This window comes from Mirounga leonina, unplaced genomic scaffold, assembly GCF_011800145.1.
Source record: "Mirounga leonina isolate KUSES-001 unplaced genomic scaffold, KU_Mleo_1.0 Mir_447, whole genome shotgun sequence".
NCBI lineage: Eukaryota > Metazoa > Chordata > Mammalia > Carnivora > Phocidae > Mirounga > Mirounga leonina.
The window spans coordinates 5,311,670-5,329,607 of record NW_023270757.1 but is presented as its reverse complement, the minus strand read 5'-3'; the positions used below and the strand labels follow the sequence as shown (position 1 = coordinate 5,329,607).

Genomic DNA, 17,938 nt, shown 5'->3' with positions numbered 1-17,938 from the left:
AAGAGCTTAGAATAGGGGCAATGCCTGACCAGAAACAAAGTTTACATTTTATTTAGTTATTTTTTAAAAGATTTTATTTATTTATTTGACAGAGAGAGACACAGCCAGAGAGGGGACACAAGCAGGGGGAGTGGGAGAGGGAGAAGCAGGCTTCCCACTGAGCAGGGAGCCCGATGCGGGGCTCGATTGCAGGACCCTGGGATCATGACCCGAGCCGAAGGCAGAAGCCCAACCACTGAGCCACCAGGCACCCCCACAAAGTTTACATTTTAAACTGGCGTAAGATAATCTCACAAATTCTTTCATATTGTGTGATTCTACGGAGAGGACAAAGGCAGTGCTCATTTCATAGAAATGTTGTATTTCTCTGATAAAAATATTAATTTATTAAAACATGTTGAGGATCTAAGTGTAAGGCATTATGGTGGGTATGAACAAATACAGGGTCTTTTTTAAACATTTTTTTATTTAAATTCAATTAATTAACATATAATGTTTTATTGGTTTCAGAGGTACAGGCCTGTGATTCATCAGTCTTATATAATACCCAGTGCTCATTACATCGCATGCCCTCCTATTAGTCATGAACAAATACAGTTTTGTCTTCAAAGATCTTTCCATCAAATAGGTAAGACACTACATGAACACACGGTTGTATTAGAATATGGTGAGTGCCGTAGGAAAGATAAATGATTCTGAGTCAGGAATACTTGAGCCTCACTGGGAGAGAATAAGGGAGAGTTTGAGGAATAGCTGACATTTATCTCAAACCTAATGGTTGGAGAGGCTCTCAAGAGAACTTATTTGGGAGGCTGCTGGCTAGGGAGGACATCCAAAATAGAGAATAGCAGAAGCATAGAAAACAGAAAAGCACAGGACCTGTCTGGGGGGGAAAATAACAGCTTCTTATACTTGTCCTCATATAGTTCTCAAAACCTGCCCTCTTCACTAACAGGGACAGCTTTTGCAATAAGGCAACCCTGGTAAGAGCATATTGAGTGTTAGGTTTAATTAATGTTATACATTACCAAAACAACCACACAGAAATATAATGAATGAGACTCATGAAAAACAAAATTTCCTTGCTTAGTTTTATCATGAAACTTATAAAAGTGCAAGGAAATCCAAAATACTATAACTATACTTGATCCAGGGGAAACAAAAAACGTGAGACATGGAAATCTAGCTTAATTTCCTGGTTTTACAGAACACTCTGGGGTTGCTAAAAGGTTAAGGAAGCATATTTTAACCACACAAGAGTACTAAAGTCCAGCAAGTAGCAATGTTAGTAAAACATAATTTTTAATCCCAGAACTTAGGTAACAAATATAAAAATGTTTAGCTTTCAAGAGCAAAACCATCTCAGCTCCTGAAAAGTACTATCAAGACCCCAATGACTTTTTACTGTCCTGCAAACAAATTGTCAATAATTGTCATGCTGGTTATGAGGATGTGCTGCACTGCCCTTTATTCAGTAAATAATGTTTTATCTTTCCTGTCAAAATCAAGATAAAATTAAATGTGTACCCTGTTTCCTGAAAATCCTATAAATTCTAGTAGTCTGATAATCCGTGCTGGTAAAAGGGAGAGCATCTGCAAGAAGAAAAAAAAAGTATATTTGTTAGTGTATCTATCTACAGATAAATATTAACCTCAAACAACTTAAAGTTTTAATAATTTGGTAATATAAAATATTAGAACCAAGTTTGAACCACTATACCTATCTCAATCATCACATATTGCACATACGGTAATCATTACTTGTGACTTAATTTCATTTAGCTAAGACAATGAACCTAAAAAATTAAAAAACAAAACACACAACAACAACAACAAAAACCATAGCCTTTCCAGGACACTCTAGAGAATACTTGGTCCTCCTATGTGCAGTTATTAAGTGCTGAGAAGGCAATCCCTCCGTGCCCACTTCCAAACAAGATCTCTTTTAACATCCTTTTCCAGAAAGCAAGTCTGTTGAGTTCTGCATAATATGCAGGCATCACCCAAAAGTGAACAGCATGGCACTACAGTTGCTTTCTAGAACATCCCTGGGGAGCAGCGGGGAGGGGAAATCCAGCCAGCGCAAGAACAGTCACCTGCTTGTTCACTTTGCTTGGAAGGAGAAATGGCCACGTGTGTGATTCTATACGGATTCATCGGCTGGAGCCAATGGTTTGGCTGGATGGTCAGGAATTTGGAAGGAATATCATTGGAATATTAATGATAAGGAAGTCTAGGGAAGAGCACAGACCTCTCTGAATGAGCAAAAAACATGAAGATATTTGTGTGTCCAATATGAATGTTCACCAAAGCCTGACCTCAGGAGAGGAGGATTTGAATAATCAAGTGAATACGATGACCTGTTCTAACAGCCAGCCAGCCTCTTTCCCCAGCCACCCCTATCATTGACCCACTGGGCTCGTGAACTAAGTGGCCACGGTGATGGACACACTCATGTATATTATTCCCTTGACCACTGCATTTTCTCATTAATTCCAGTCAAACCTTAATAAATTTCAAAATCTTTAAATAACATATTACATTTGACAAATATCTATTCAAACTCTTCATCTCCCTCACAGCATCAAAACCATGCCTCAAGCCATATGGCTACTGCCTCACCCATTTTCAATTCCAGAGCCTCCATTGCTAAAGCAACAATATTTCTGATGTGGAAATGGAACTGGATTCCGAGCTCCTTATTACCAAATATGTTGCTAGTCCATTCAGAGTGCTGCATGCTTCCCCTCTTGTACAATCCAAACCTACTCTGAGCATGTGCAGAACTTTACAACGCACACTAGCCAAAGTCACCACTGGGTCACAACACAAAAAAAACTGATCCCTCTCTAGCGACTTGTCAACCAAACCCAGGTAGAGGTTCACGCACAGTAGAGAAGGCACTGGAAACCTTAGGTTCTTTTAAAAAAGCTTCTGGCAGCTTTACAATTATTTACTTACCAAGTTAAAGGCACCTATTCCAAGCTTGACACCCCCTTCAAACTCATAGAAGAACTGCTGTTCAACTTTGTTCTTCTGAATTACATGCAGGATAGAAAGACATTCTCTGGATTGAAGAAAAAAATTATTGCATAAGTTTTACTATGGCTCTGAAAATTAATGTGAAGTCAAATTTCACACTGACACGCTGTAAGATAAATGTCATTAGCCAAAATGCTAGAGGATTTTTCAATGGAGGCAGCTGTGCTGAGTTTAACCTTAAAGGCGACTCAGGTAATAGTCATTAAGGAAAAACTGACACACCCATTTCTGCCCGGTTTATCAGGACCAGTCTTTCTGGGCTGAAACGAGACAGGGTTCGAACATCAGCATGCAGGACTCCAGAGCCCCAGGACCACAGGACTGTGACCTCACAGCTTTCCAGCAAAGTCTCATAGAAGACTTCCCAGGAGTGCTCTGTCTCTTGGTTGCTGTGCACGCTTGAGCAACCCTACCTTCCACCAAGTATCTGAGGAGCTACTGCCAAAAAGATGTGAATTTCAGTGGGATGGCCATGATCTCAAATAGACCAAATAAATTAGAGCTTGCAAGTAGGAAAGACTGAAAGAGGACAGCAAATTCCATCAAACTGCACCATTTGTCTTTCTTTTTCCTATTCCATCCAAGCAAATCTTTCCGATTTCTCATTTTAATTTCTTTTCTGTGCATTTCCCCCCTTCCCTTCACATCTTCAAAAGGCAAATACTTAATCAGAGAAATGCAAATTAAAACAATGACAAAGATGTAACACTTGGTAACGAACAGGAATTGCTTACCAAATTGACAAATATATATTTTAAAGGCAGTAAGAAATAACCAGATTATTATGTATCACCTTTTGTAATATAATTATAAAACGTACAACTTCATTTATGATGTATTCTAGCCAAATTTATTTAACCTGAATCCAGTAAGCCTACAGATCTAATTGCCAGCTTATAGGAAATATTGGGCGCTAGAAGAATGCTATGGACTGAATTAATTATGCTCCCCTCCAAATCCATATGTTGAAGCTCTAAGCCCCAGTGTGCAGATATATGAAGATAGGGATTTTTAGGAGGTAATTAAGGGTAGGGTCCTAATCTGAAAAGACGGGTGATCTCAGAAGAGAAAGAGAGAGAGAATATCTCTCTCTTGGCCCTATAAGGGCTGAGTGAGAAGGTAGTTACCTGTCTGCAAGCCTGAAAGAGAGCTCTCTCCAGAAGCTGATCATGCTGATACCCTATCTTAGACTTCCAACCTCAGGAAGGGTGAGAAAATAAAATTCTGTCCTTTAAGCCACCCTGTCTGTAGTATTCTGTTACGGCAGCTTGAACTAACTAAGACAAAGAACAAGCTAAATGAAAACTCAAGAAAGCCATCAAACAAATCCATGGGATATTCTACAGGACAACTGGCTTAGGCTTTTCAACAACCATCATGAATATAGAGACTGTTCTAGAATAAAAGATATGAAATGGACATAAACAGGGGATGCAGGAGACAGTCTTGTGTTGCATCCTGGTATAGACATACCAGCAGTAAGAGAAATTTGGGGCCAACCAGGAGAACGTGAAGATAGACTGAGTATTACATGAAATGAAGATTTACTGACATGGAAAAGTAAAGAACATTAATTGAAAAAAGCAGGTTACAAAAGAGAATGCACATTAAAAAGTACATATATCTTTAGATTTGGATAGAAAATATTCTGAAATAATATATACTAAGGTTTAGCAGCCATTATCACTGTGTGAAAAGAATATGGAGTGCATATGTTAATAGCTGCTCACCTACATTCCTAAATATATATGCCACTTTTGTGATAATAAAGCATTATTTTAAAATATATATATATTTTTTTAAGATTTTATTTATTTATCAGAGAGAGAGAGAGACAGAGGCAGGCAGAGGGAGAAGCAGGCTCCTTGCTGAGCAAGGAGCCCGATGTGGGACTCGATCCCAGGACCCTGGGATCATGACCTGAGCCGAAGGCAGACGCTTAACCAACTAAGCCACTCAGGCATCCCAATAAAGCATTATTTTAATTTTTTTAATGGAAAACCAGTGCTGGCAAAGGAAAGAACAAATAGACATATTCATCTACTTTGGTAAAAGGTAGTTATAGTATGGAGATCGGCAAACTATGGGGACATAAGCATGCTCATTCATTCATTTATTGTCTATGGCTATTTATACTCCACATAGAGTTGAGTAGTTGCAACAGAGATCTTATGACCCACAGGCCAAACATATTTACCATCTAGCCCTTTAAGAAAAAGTTTGCTGGGCGCCTGGGTGGCTCAGTTGGTTAAGCGACTGCCTTCGGCTCAGGTCATGATCCTGGAGTCCCTGGATCGAGTCCCGCATCGGGTTCTCTGCTCAGCAGGGAGCATGCTTCTCCCTCTGACCCTCCCCCCTCTCATGTGTTCTCTCTCTCTCTCTCATTTTCTCTGTCTCAAATAAATAAATAAAATCTTTAAAAAAAAGAAAAGAAAAGAAAAAGTTTGCCAACCCAATTATTTTTCAGAATAATTTTGCAATATATAAAAAAAATCTTAAACTTTTGACCCAATAAATCCAATTCTATTCTAAGGAACTAGCATGGATAAACACAAAACTTACCTGTAAGGAGAGATACTGTATTACTATTTATAATGAAAATGTATAAACAAACTAAATAGGCAACAACGGGAAATTAAGAAGAGAGTCACATGAGTGCATATATTTATACATACACACGTGTGGCATACCCACATAATAGAATGCTATGTAGCCATTAAAATCCATGATCAACTAAAAACATTTAATGACCTAAATTTTTGTGACATGAAGTGAAAAAGGAAATTTCAAAATGACATGAAGTATATGATTTTATTACATAAAAAGATAATTATATATGCTCATATGCATGCATTAAGAATGCAAACATGAAAATATCAATAGGATGGCAGGAGGTAGAAATGATTTTCAGAATTCTTTTCTTTTTTAATCAAAATATAAATGCTCTATTTTTTTATTATTATGCTATGTTAATCACCATACATTACATCATTTGTTTTTGATGTCGTGTTCCATGATTCATTGTTTGCGTATAACACCCGGTGCTCCATGCAGAACGTGCCCTCTTTAATACCCAGCACCAGGCTAACCCATTCTCCCACCCCCCTCCCCTCTAGAACCCTCAGTTTGTTTCTCAGAGTCCATAGTCTCTCATGGTTCATCTCCCCCTCTGATTTCCCCCTCTTAATTCTTCCCCTCCTGCTATCTTCTTCTTCTTTTTTTTTTTTTAACATATAATGTATTATTTGTTTCAGAGGTACAGGTCTGTGATTCAATATGACCTCACCGATATGAGGAATTCTTAATCTCAGGAAACAAACTGAGGGTTGCTGGAGTGGTGGGGGGATGGGAGGGATGGGGTGGCTGGGTGATAAATGTTCTATTTTCTGATAATAGATGATTGTTACAAAATTTTCAAATAACATGGAGACAGCGTTAAGTGCCCCTGCATGACTATCCCACAGAGAGATGGTCACTGTTAACACCCAGTACATAACCTTCTAGGTGGTTTTATGCTTTAGTAAGAATCCAATCTTTAAAAACCACAAATGGGATCATATAGTATATACTGTCCTATAAGTTATATTGATGATTTTTCCATGAAAATGCATGAGAGCTACCTTATTTTTAACAAGTGCATATTATCTTATTCTATGGAATAATTTATTTAACCAAATTCCATTGTTAAATATGTACATTGTTTCCAAATTTTCCATATTATAAACAATTTTGCTAAAAGTGTGCTTGTACATTCATCAAGTACTTTTCCTACATCAAGTACTGTAATTATAGTTAATCTATCACAACTATCCTTAGGATAAATTCCTAGAAAAGGGACTTCTGAGATCAAAGGTGGTACACTTTCTTAATTTTGATACATACTGTCGGATCATCCTTCAGGAATACTCTATCAATTTAGATTCCCACCAACTTATGAGGTCCTCACACTGTCATTTTCCCTGAATCATTTGTAGCACATTTCCATTTGTATTTTTTATTATGGTATATTTTGCCCTGACGAAAACTGAAATGTTTATTTGGTCAAGTCAGTCTTTTACGGTTCCTGATTTTATGTCACACTCAAAAAGGCTTCTGAAATTGACACCATATATCTAATGATACGATACACTATGGAAAGACACAATATCACTTGTATGGTATTCTTGCCATAGATGCAAAATCTGGATGTAATCATGAATAAACATTAGATTAGTCCCTACTGAGAGACATTCTACAAAGTAACTGCCCAGTATACTTCAAAAATGTCAAGATTATAAAAATAAAGAAAGACTGAGTGAGGGACACTTCCAGATTTAAAAAGAAACATAACAACTAAATGTAACATCCCCAACCCTGGATTCAATTCTGGGCCAGAAAAAGGACATTAGTGGGACAATTAGAGAAATCAGAGTAAAATCAGTGGAGTAATTGATAATACCATATCAATGTTAGTTTCTTGGTTTTAATAATTATTACTGTGGTTCTATAAGATGTTAACATTTGTGACTCTGGATGAAGAATATATAAAAATTCTTTGTAAAAATCCTGAAGTTATTTCAAAGTGAAAAAATTTTAAATAAAAGTTTAAAGGCTTTTGTGCTTTAGACCATAAAAAATATTTTCCTTATGTTTTCACTACTACCCTTTGAAAAATATTTTAATATTAGAGAAGCCTGGGTGGCTCAGTCAGTTAAGCATCCAACTCCTGGTTTCAACTCAGGTCGTGATCTCAGGGTTGTGAGACTGAGCCCTGTGTTGGGCTCCGCTCAGCACAGTCTGCTGGAGATTCTCTCTCTCTCTCTCCTCCTCCCTCTACCCCTCCTGCTCACGTGTGCTCTCTCTCTCTCACATAAATAAATGAGAAAGAGAGAATGAGAGAGAGCATGAGAGGGGTGAGGGTCAGAGGGAGAAGCAGACTCTCTGCTGAGCAGGGAGCCTGATGTGGGACTCGATCCTGGGACTCCAGGATCATGACCCGAGCTGAAGGCAGTCGCTTAACCAACTGAGCTACCCAGGCACCCTTAAAAAAATTTTTAATATTAAATATACATGGAATTTATTTTCATGCTTTCTTTTTCCAGAATGAAAAACCAATTTTCCCAAAAAGTATCCATTTTTTCCCACTATTTTGAAAGAGACCTATGTATACACAGGAATTTCACATATTTTTAATTCCCAAGTAAATGTCTGTCTGTATGTACAAAAGTACATGCGTGCACACACTGATAGGTTTGTGCCATTTTAAGACTACTTGAATTCATTCCAGTTTTTAAGTTTTGATGACCAGAAAAGCAATTAGCTCTTTAACATCCTTTTATATCATCTAAAAGTATTTCTTTTTTTTCTCAAAGATTTTATTTATTTATTCATGAGAGACAGAGAGAGAGGGAGAGAGAGAGATAGAGGGAAGCAGAGGCAGAGGGAGAAGCAGGTTTGCCACGGAGCAGGGAGCCCAATGCTGGACTCGATCCCAGCACCCTGTGATCACGACCAGAGCCGAAGGCAGATACTTAACCAACTAAGCCACCCAGGCATCCATAGCATCTAAAAAGTATTTCAAGAAGGGCACCTGGGTGGCTCAGCCAGTTAAGCGTCTGCCTTCGGCTCAGGTCATGATCCCAGGGTCCTGGGATTGAGCCCTGCATTGGGCTCCTTGCTCAGCAGGGAGCCTGCTTCTCCCTCTCCTGCACCCTCTGCTTGTGTGTGTGCTCTCTCTCTCTCTCTCTCTCTGTCAAATAAAAGAAAAAGAAAAAAAAAACCTTTAAAAAAAAAAAAGTATTTCAAGAGAAAAACTAAAAACAATTGGTCAATTTCCCAAAACTCCCCCCTACCTCCATGATTTTGAATGGAATACAATTTTATGAAATCACTTTGGGTAAAACTATCTCTTAAAATACTAAATCTTGGGGCGCCTGGGTGGCTCAGTTGGCTAAGCGACTGCCTTCGGCTCAGGTCATGATCCTGGAGTCCCTGGATCGAGTCCCACATCAGGCTCCCTGCCAAGCAGGGAGCCTGCTTCTCCCTCTGACCCTCCCCCCTCTCATGTGCTCTCTCTCTCTCTCATTCTCTCTGTCTCAAATAAATAAATAAAATCTTTTAAAAAAAAATACTAAATCTTGGTTCTGCTCTCACTAACGGGGATCTGCGTCTAATAATGACACACATACTAGCTTATATTAGATTAACCTTCCCACAGATAACAAGTAGAACTTTGGAATTTAAATATATATTTAAAATGCATTTTCAGGCACTGGAAAGTGAAAACAAAAAGTAGTAAGAAACTGGAGAACAGCTGAACTTTGAAAGATGGGAACATCTCTCACACGGACTTTACATTTACATGGCTAGTCAGCTGAAAGTACTCTCGAATCCACTCAACGTGGGATGCCTAGAACTGATACAGAAAGCCACAGTCCTATTGTTGTGGCGACTGGGTGGTTCAGTTGGTCAAGTGTCCGACTCTTGGTTTTGGCTCAAGTAGTGATCTCATGGGTCATGAGACTGAGCCCCAAGTTGGGCTCTGTGCTCGGGGGGAGTCTGCTTGAAGATTCTCTCCCTCTGCCCCTCCCCACATGCTTGGGTGCACCACACATGCTCTCGCTCTCTCTCAAATAAATAAGTCTTTATGAAAAAAATCTGACACTGCATTGTGGGGCTTATAATATATGTAAGTGTACTATCATAAGAATAGTATAAAAGACAAGTGGTCAATGAAACTATATTTTCACAAAGTTCTTACATTTCATGGGCAATAGTACAATATTAACTCTAAGTTGACTGTGGTAAGTTAAGAAGGATATTATAATCACTAGAGTGACCTTTAAAAAAATTAAAGAGGTAAGCTTAGAAAACAATAGGGATTGATTACATTGGAATATATATATATATTTTAAATTTTAGTAATGCAATAAAAGGCAAAAAGAAGTGAGAAAACTAAATGAGGCAAGAGAACAAGAAAAATGGTAGCCGCAAGTGCAAACATATTTGTTTGTTATACTGAATAAAAAAGCAAGACCCAACTATATGCATCTATAAGAACTGCAATTAAAATATAAAAACAAAGATAGGTTTAAAGTGTAAGAATATATGTCATGCTACACTTACCACTAATTATAAAAACGCATGAGTAGCTATATTAATATCAGACAAAACAGACTTCAAGACAAATATTTATTATAAGAGTTAAGTAGAGACATTTCATAATGATAAAAAGGTTAATTCATTAGGAAGATAAAATAATTAAAATATATATAAACCTAATAACAGAGGCTCTAAATATACAATGCAAACACTGACAGAACTAAAGAGAGAGAAATGGGTGATCCCAGAATCAAAGTTGGAGATTTTGAACTCTGTGAGCAAATGATAGAGCAACTAGATAAAAATCAATAAGGATATAGAAGATACGGACAACACAATGGTCCACCTTTGAATCACTGCAGAAAATTCTATCGAGCAGTACTGCTCTAGAGTCTGGACCAAAGACATAGCTATAATTTTAAATTTATAAATTGATTTTAGGAGAGAGAAACTAAGATTATGTAATTAGAAATTATGTCAGTAGCTTTTTTTCAGCTATTTTTTTCAAGATTGCATTTAAACTTAAATTCTGTTGTCCTATAGCACTGAATACATACACAGTAAGCCAAAAAATCAAGTGCATTTTTACCAACAGCAAATAAAACCTAGTCATACTTCATGAGAATTTTGAAGTACAAACTGGACAGAATACAAGAACCATTTAAAAACAACATCTTAATTTTAACTTACTTATATATTTGGTAACTTGTCCTAATTTTGAGTCCACCTTTGATGAAGTTGATCATATTTTCATCCTGAAAACAATTCAGTTAAATAATTAGATCACTTAGCAAAAGATTCTTACACTATACAGTTATATATTTGTGTGATTAGAACAAAACACTATCTTTTGAGGACATAATTTTTAAATTAAAACATTCTTCTTGCTTTACATTTGAAATGCTTTTCTGTAATTTTCCTTCCAACTTAGATGGCAATAAAAAGAACACATTTAAAAAATCTTTGCATTACTTCAAGCAAGTAATTAAGGAAGTAACCCACTTAGTGACCAAATATGTTAGTCCAAATCTACTGTGATAAACATCATCTAATGCGCAATTTTCTTCTGGGTTCAACAGAATCTAAAATGGGTGATTTAAGGATGTGCTCTAAGGACTTTCCAGTCCATCACACTCCAGCAAATGGGATGACGGTTCTTCTTTTGCAGGGTACTTTAGCATTCAGTCTATTTAACACTGTAAATTTCACTCATATACATTTCTAGAACAAAAATTATTGATCTGGATTCTAAACTGATTGTCACAATATGCAGTTTTGTTTTGGAGGAAAAAAAAATCATTTCACTTTTCTTTGCCCGATGGTCATCAACCACAAAGTTGAGGCAGAGGGCCTAAATGAATATCATTTTCAGGGTCAGCATTCTAGGATTCCACGAGAATCTCTTAAGAAATTATATCAAAACCTGCTTAAAAGAAGTTAATCTAACAGTGTTAATGGAGACAGTCCCATATTTCATATTTCCAAGGAGAATATTTTTCTAGTCTATTGATAATGGAGAGATGCTCTGGTATTTATTTCCTGTGCACTTCAGCATCCTTCTAAAGCAAGAGGAAAATTTACTTTAGCTTACAAATTTCATTAAGTATTAAATCTTTACCATTTAAATTATTCTAAGAATCAATAAATACAAAATTCACTACACAACTTAAATGTTTATCTTCTTATTTAAGGAATCTTATGATTACACAAGTTTCAAGATTGGCCAGGAAAGAATTTCCAAAATCACATTAAAATCTGCCTCAAATAATAATATTTCGTTTCATGATTCACCAAATATTTACCGAATGCCTATTTTATACCAGGCATCTGAATGCAACATCAGACAAAAGCAAATCAAGGTGCTAAGGGCTGGAGTCATGCACACAGAAGGAGATATGCACAGGAGGTCAGGAGAGCTCAGAGCAGGGGAGGGGGTGACATGGAGAGGTCCACAGAAGCTTCCTGGAAGCATCGGGGCTTAAGGCACAAAAAATGATTAGGAAGTGGCCAGATGAAGGAAGGCAAAGCAGATGCGAACCTTGCGAGCCAGGGAATACTCAAGCGGAAGGAAAGGCAAGGAAGCATTAACGATCATGGCATGCTTGGCCATCTGTGCTTACATAAGTCAGCGCTGCCACAGAAGCTCCCACAAAGATAGAACAAAGGAGTAAGAAAGCTACCTCTTCCCGTGGGGTAAGAGGGGAGGAGGGAATGTGGGAGAAGATACCAGTTTAGTTTGAAAAAGCCTCCCCCCCACCCCTTGCTGATATTCTGATACGGGACCACTGCCATAGTCTGTGAGAGCGACTCAAAGCTAAAGCAGAGCAATGACAAGGTGATAGTCTCATCCCTGAGAGGGCGCTCAGCTGCACAATGGACAATGAGCTGGAGGTTAAGAGAAATAGAGCCAGAGGGTCACTAGGTCGCTGTGCCCTCTAGAGAAGAGCTGATAAACACCCCCATGAAAACACTCAAGAAGGAAGAGATGGCACTGCTAAATCTTCACAAGGTAAAAGAAACATGAGCATTAAATTGGATATGGAGGCATGAGGAAGAGGGAGGAGTCTTGGATATCTCCCAGATGTTTAATTACAAGTCTCCACATACAACATAAGACTTTAAATCCCAGATTTGTCAAATCCCCATCTGGAAAACACATCAGAAAAACTGGAGGGCCTCCATGACTGGCATTATGTTTCCTGAGGCAGTAAGAATGAGGTTTTTAACCAGACTTCATAATACATAGGGTTTTAGGAAACAGGGTCATAGACCAGAGTGGTTCAATTTTACTAAACCAGAATCCAACCTAAGAAGTCAATCTCCAGGGAAAAAAAAAAAAAAAAGGAAAGCAACTCTTAATACAATGTAAAACATTGTGATTGAGGAAGATTTTCAATTTTACAATTGCATTTCTGCTCCCTTACAATCCTGACTCTACCTCTACCCCCAATGTATCCATCACCGCCACCCATGGGGCCATGACGTTAAAATCCATGTTTTTTAGAAGGATTGGAAGATACAATGTTAGGCAAGGCACTGGTTGTAACAGTTCCTAGAGGTAAAGTTAAAATGTCCCTTAAAGAAAGGTATTCATGGCTTGGTTTAATGACTTTTTAAATCTGCTCTTCCAAAGGAAGAAATAAAAGCAAGAAAGGGGCATGAGAATAGAAAGAGGGGCAAAAATAAAATTTGAAGTATATATGAAAAGCCTGGCACTCAAGCATGCATACCTGAGCTTTGCTGAAGCATCTGGTGTAAGAAGGGAATGGCCAAGGATGAAAATGCCTCTTTGGCCCGGGGCCTATAGCCCTCTACCATTAGCAAATGCAAAGAGGGATAATCCCACTCTTCTCATACAGAGAAGCATCCAGAAATTCGGTGCAGTAGTTGCAAAACAGTTCCTTTATAAGACAGTGGTTCCCAACAGACTGAAATTTGGAACAGACTCCAAGTGCATTTGAGTAGGAACAAAGCTCCCTGGGGTCATTTTTCAGTCAAAGTTTATCAGAACAACAAGTATCTTCCATTACAAGTCTAAGTCAAAAGAACTGAAGCACTGACATAGAATGAGCCCCATTTTTTCTGTGTAGTACTGGCAGGCTTCCCCGGCATACTGATTCGAAGCCAAACATTTATTACCTGCACAAACGTGAGTGCTGCTTTCTGTAGGAGACACTCGGCATAACAGATTTCGGCATGCATTTCCTCTATTAAAAACAAATAAAATTACATTAAGGAAAATCCTATGTCCACAGTAATTGCTCTGAGATGTTCAGGAAAGACTCGTAGCTCAAAGAACCCAAGAGAGACACAAAAATCTAGGTTGCTTTGGTACTTCCATAAAAGCAGAATGATGACCTCGGTTCTCTGTCCCTCGGCAAGATTTCCCTAGAATGTGTAAAAGGATTTAAGGAAGTCATCTTTGGCCCCATTCAAATGTAACTGCAAAGAGTCAGGTACTTAGCGCCAGAGACCTAAACTCAGCTCACAAGAGGAAACCAAAATTTAAAAGTACTTAAAAAAAATATTTTTTAACTTAACAGTAACACGTAAGTTTAACACAGTTATAGAGATTGAAAAAACTATCTTAAATTTATGAATTCTAGCTTCTAAAATATGAAGGTATGAAAATCATGGCAATGATTAGACACCCCATTAACTTAAAGAGAAAGCAGCAATTCTCTGAGGTCTGTGAACAAGTATGGACCAGCACGCCCAAGGCATGACTCCTCACACATAGAAGACATGATATAAAAAGAGCTCACACTAGCACAATTTCAGGCTATTTTGATCACTGAGCTATCTAGCACAGGAACAAGGCACTCACAAAAGGGACTCTGTAAAGCTATGTATATCCCAGGGACATATGGAATGCCCCAAAACACATGGCCTGTCTTTCTAAACAATACCTTATACTTGCAGAGATTGGGGTGGGAGGGAAACCTTTGCATTTTTGCATAAACAAAATCAGCAGATTCCTGTTTTACCCATGGGATGCAAACTGGCATTTTATTTAAGTAAATGAGCTTGGGGGATTTAACAGCCTGGGTTGGAGGAAAGGTTCTGCCATGTTGTGGGTATCCACCTCTCTCTGCTGCTGGCCACCTCATTTATAAAGTCCAGCTAGTAACATCTTCACTTCACAGCTAAAGAATCAAATGACGTGCTGCACAGAGCTCACTGTGGAGAGTAAGCACTGGATTTTTGTTAGCTACTTTCGGTACGATTATTGCCCTTGGTCCACATTGGGCTTTTTGGTAAAAGCTCAGAAAGCAGGACATTTTTATGTGAAGTAAGTAGCTGAAAAATAGGGTCCTTCTGTGTTTGTGAGAATGCTGTTGGGTCAAAGTGGATAAGGACTAGCGCTGTATTTCTTGCATTCACACACACAGACCCCATCCCCTATCCCTGCCATCCGACACACAACAGGCTGGTTCTCACAAACTGGTTCCAATCACTACCACGCTCATATGCCAAAGGCTGAATTTACAAAGAAGCAACTAGGCGGTGAAGATCCTTCAGCGGCCTGCCTACAGATGGGGCCAGCCTTGCAGAGTCAGGGCCTTCAGCAGCCTGCCTACAGAGGGGGCCAGCCTTGCGGAATCAGGGCCTTCAGCAGCCTGCCTACAGATGGGGTCAGCCTTGCGGAGTCAGGGCCTGTGCACATCCTGGCGGCCGTCATCAGCCAGGGTCTCGGTCCTTCTGAGTCTGTGCAGAGGTCTGAGCAGAAGGAATGGCTGCATCAGGGTTAAGTTAAAGATGAACACACCACAGAGCAGCTGAAGGACGTGACAAGAAGGCAGAGATAAACGGCAAGAAAATTTGAACTCTGTATACCATATGTAAGCATCCTTCATGTTAAATCCCTTTCACATCCTAAGTATTGCATTTACACATCTGCTTTTAAAGGAAATTAGAAAACCATTCAGGGCAATATGCCAGCCCCGAGAGAAGAAAGGGTGTGTTCCATGTTAAACCCACAAAAAGTTTAATTAGGGCACCTGGGTGGCTCAGTTGGTTAAGCGACTGCCTTTGGCTCAGGTCATGATCCTGGAGTCCCAGGATCGAGTCCCTCATCGGGCTCCCTGCTCGGCAGGGAGTCTGCTTCTCCCTCTGACCCTCCTCCCTCTCATGCTCTCTGTCTCTCATTCTCTCTGTCTCAAATAAATAAATAAAATCTTTGAAAAAAAAAAGTTTAATTAAATATACTGACTCCTGCAGACAACCAGCCACTAAAGGATGTAAATGAAAATTACCAAGAGGAAAAACAAATCACATACTAAAGCTACAATGTTTTGACATGCACCCTTGAACATAAAGTCTGTTTGGGTTGCAGTGACAGCCAAACTCATTAGAAATAAAATGCAACTTAATTTATAAAAGTCGTATTCCTTCACTCTGGTTGATTTATATGGGACAGTTCCCCAGTTCTCAAAATTAACCATTTGGCATTTTTGAATAGATACCTTACCAGAACATCTCTTAATTATAAATTCCTTAGTCTACTAAAGGAAATAACTTCACCCTGCGCTAAAATGTTAGCTAAGCATGCCTTTGGATGTAAAAGTCTAAATAAGCCTGTTTTTCAGAATATGCTATTGTCACAAGCTAATTTTATGTTTACTGTTTTCTAATTAAGACTATTTTTAAGGCAGTTTTAGTTTGGCAGCAAAATTGAGGAGAAGGTACAGAAATTGCCCATGTATCCCTTGCCCCATGCATGCTTAACCTCCCCCTGATGAACTGATGAACTTCTGTTGACACATAATCACCCAATGTCCATAGTTTATGTTACAGTTCCTTCTTGGTGATGTACGTTCTATGGGTGTGGACAAATGTATAAAGACATGTATCCATCATTATGATATCATACAAAGTTTTTTCACTATCCTAAAAATCCTCTGTGCTCCACCTATTCATCCCTACACCCCATCCCTCGGCAATCACTGATCTTGTCACCATCCCCACAGTTTTGCTCTTTCCAGAATGTCATATGCTTGGAATCATACAGCAGGACACCTTTTCAGATTGGTGTCTTTCACTCAGTAATATACATTTAAAGTCACTCCATGTCTTTTCATGGCTTGAGAGTTCATTTCTTTTTAGCACTAAATAATATTCCATTTGTCTGGATGTACCACAGTTTATTTATCAATTCACCTATTGAAGGATATCTTGGTTGCTTACAAGTTTTGGCAATCATAAATAAAGCTGCTGTAAACATCCACATGCAGACATAAGTTTTCAGCTCCTTTGGGTAAATATTAAGGAGACTGATTGCTGGATTTATGGTCAAAGTATGTTTACTTTTGTAAGAAATTGCCAAACTATCTCCCAAAGTAGCTGTACAATTTTGCATTCCCACCAGCCATGAATAAGAGTTCCTTTTACTCTACATCTTTGCCAACATTTGGTGTTGTCGGTATTTTAGATTATGGACATTCTAGTAGGTGTACAGCAGTATCTCATTGTTTGTTTTCTTTTTTAATAATTAGTAATAAGCAAATAAGTACATTATTCCAGATTTTCTAAAGAGCCATGTACAAAAACATTATAAAAAGATAAGAACGCAGCACCATCTACTTTCAAGATGTCTACATAGGAATGATTCAACATTTCCCTCATCCATATGTGAACACTTTGTTCCCTTTTCTACAAGCCTATCAGAGAAAGTGTGGGGTACAGTGGAAAGAACTGTGGCTTACAGATAGGCCGATCAGCTTTGAATCCCGCTCTGCTACGTGGGGAATCTTGGGCCATTAACCCAACTATTGCCAGTGATTACTTCTGCAGGGTGAGTATGATGGGAAAGAGAAAAAGATTTTCCATTTCCTTTTTATTCTACACTTAAGTACTGAATTTTATGAGTATGATCATGTTTTAATTTTCAAAGACAGGAAAAACTTCATCTTTAAATGAGTCTCACCTTCAGTCAGCTGTTCCAGTGATCCTCTAGAAAGAAGACTTGAGAAAGATTCTACAACCGTGCATTTTTTCCTGTATCTGTGGAGAATAAGCAGAAGGGGAGATGGGAAATAGAAAGAAAAAATGACAATAAATCAGGCCAGGCCCATTTTCCTTTGACATTCATTTTTGTCACAGTCACACCAAAGAGTTACCAAGGAGAAACTCTAAACCCTGAAGTCTGTAGCGCAGAGACCATCCTTTTCAACACCGCACACCCAGCGCTCAGCACTGGGCTGGCATCCTGTGGGCACTCCATCCGTGCTTACTGGACACATGTGGACAAACCCACACAAAACAACGAATGGCAGCTAACCCTGCCAAGCACCCTGCCCTTATCTGTACGGCTGAA

At 38.6% G+C, this 17,938-nt stretch overlaps 1 protein-coding gene across 3 annotated transcripts in view; it reads right to left on the bottom strand.

The window, feature by feature from the left end:
* The window catches only part of TTC39B (tetratricopeptide repeat domain 39B), a 118,392-nt gene that overhangs the window by 27,343 nt on the left and 73,111 nt on the right, over window positions 1–17,938 (bottom strand). For all 3 annotated transcript variants that reach the window (XM_034987962.1, XM_034987964.1, XM_034987963.1), the window contains 5 exons: window positions 17,549–17,625; window positions 13,762–13,829; window positions 10,813–10,877; window positions 2,962–3,067; window positions 1,528–1,593 (listed from right to left, as the gene is read on the bottom strand). In XM_034987962.1, coding sequence (XP_034843853.1) covers window positions 1,528–1,593; window positions 2,962–3,067; window positions 10,813–10,877; window positions 13,762–13,829; window positions 17,549–17,625 — 382 coding nt within the window. The remainder of the gene's footprint in view (window positions 1–1,527; window positions 1,594–2,961; window positions 3,068–10,812; window positions 10,878–13,761; window positions 13,830–17,548; window positions 17,626–17,938) is intronic.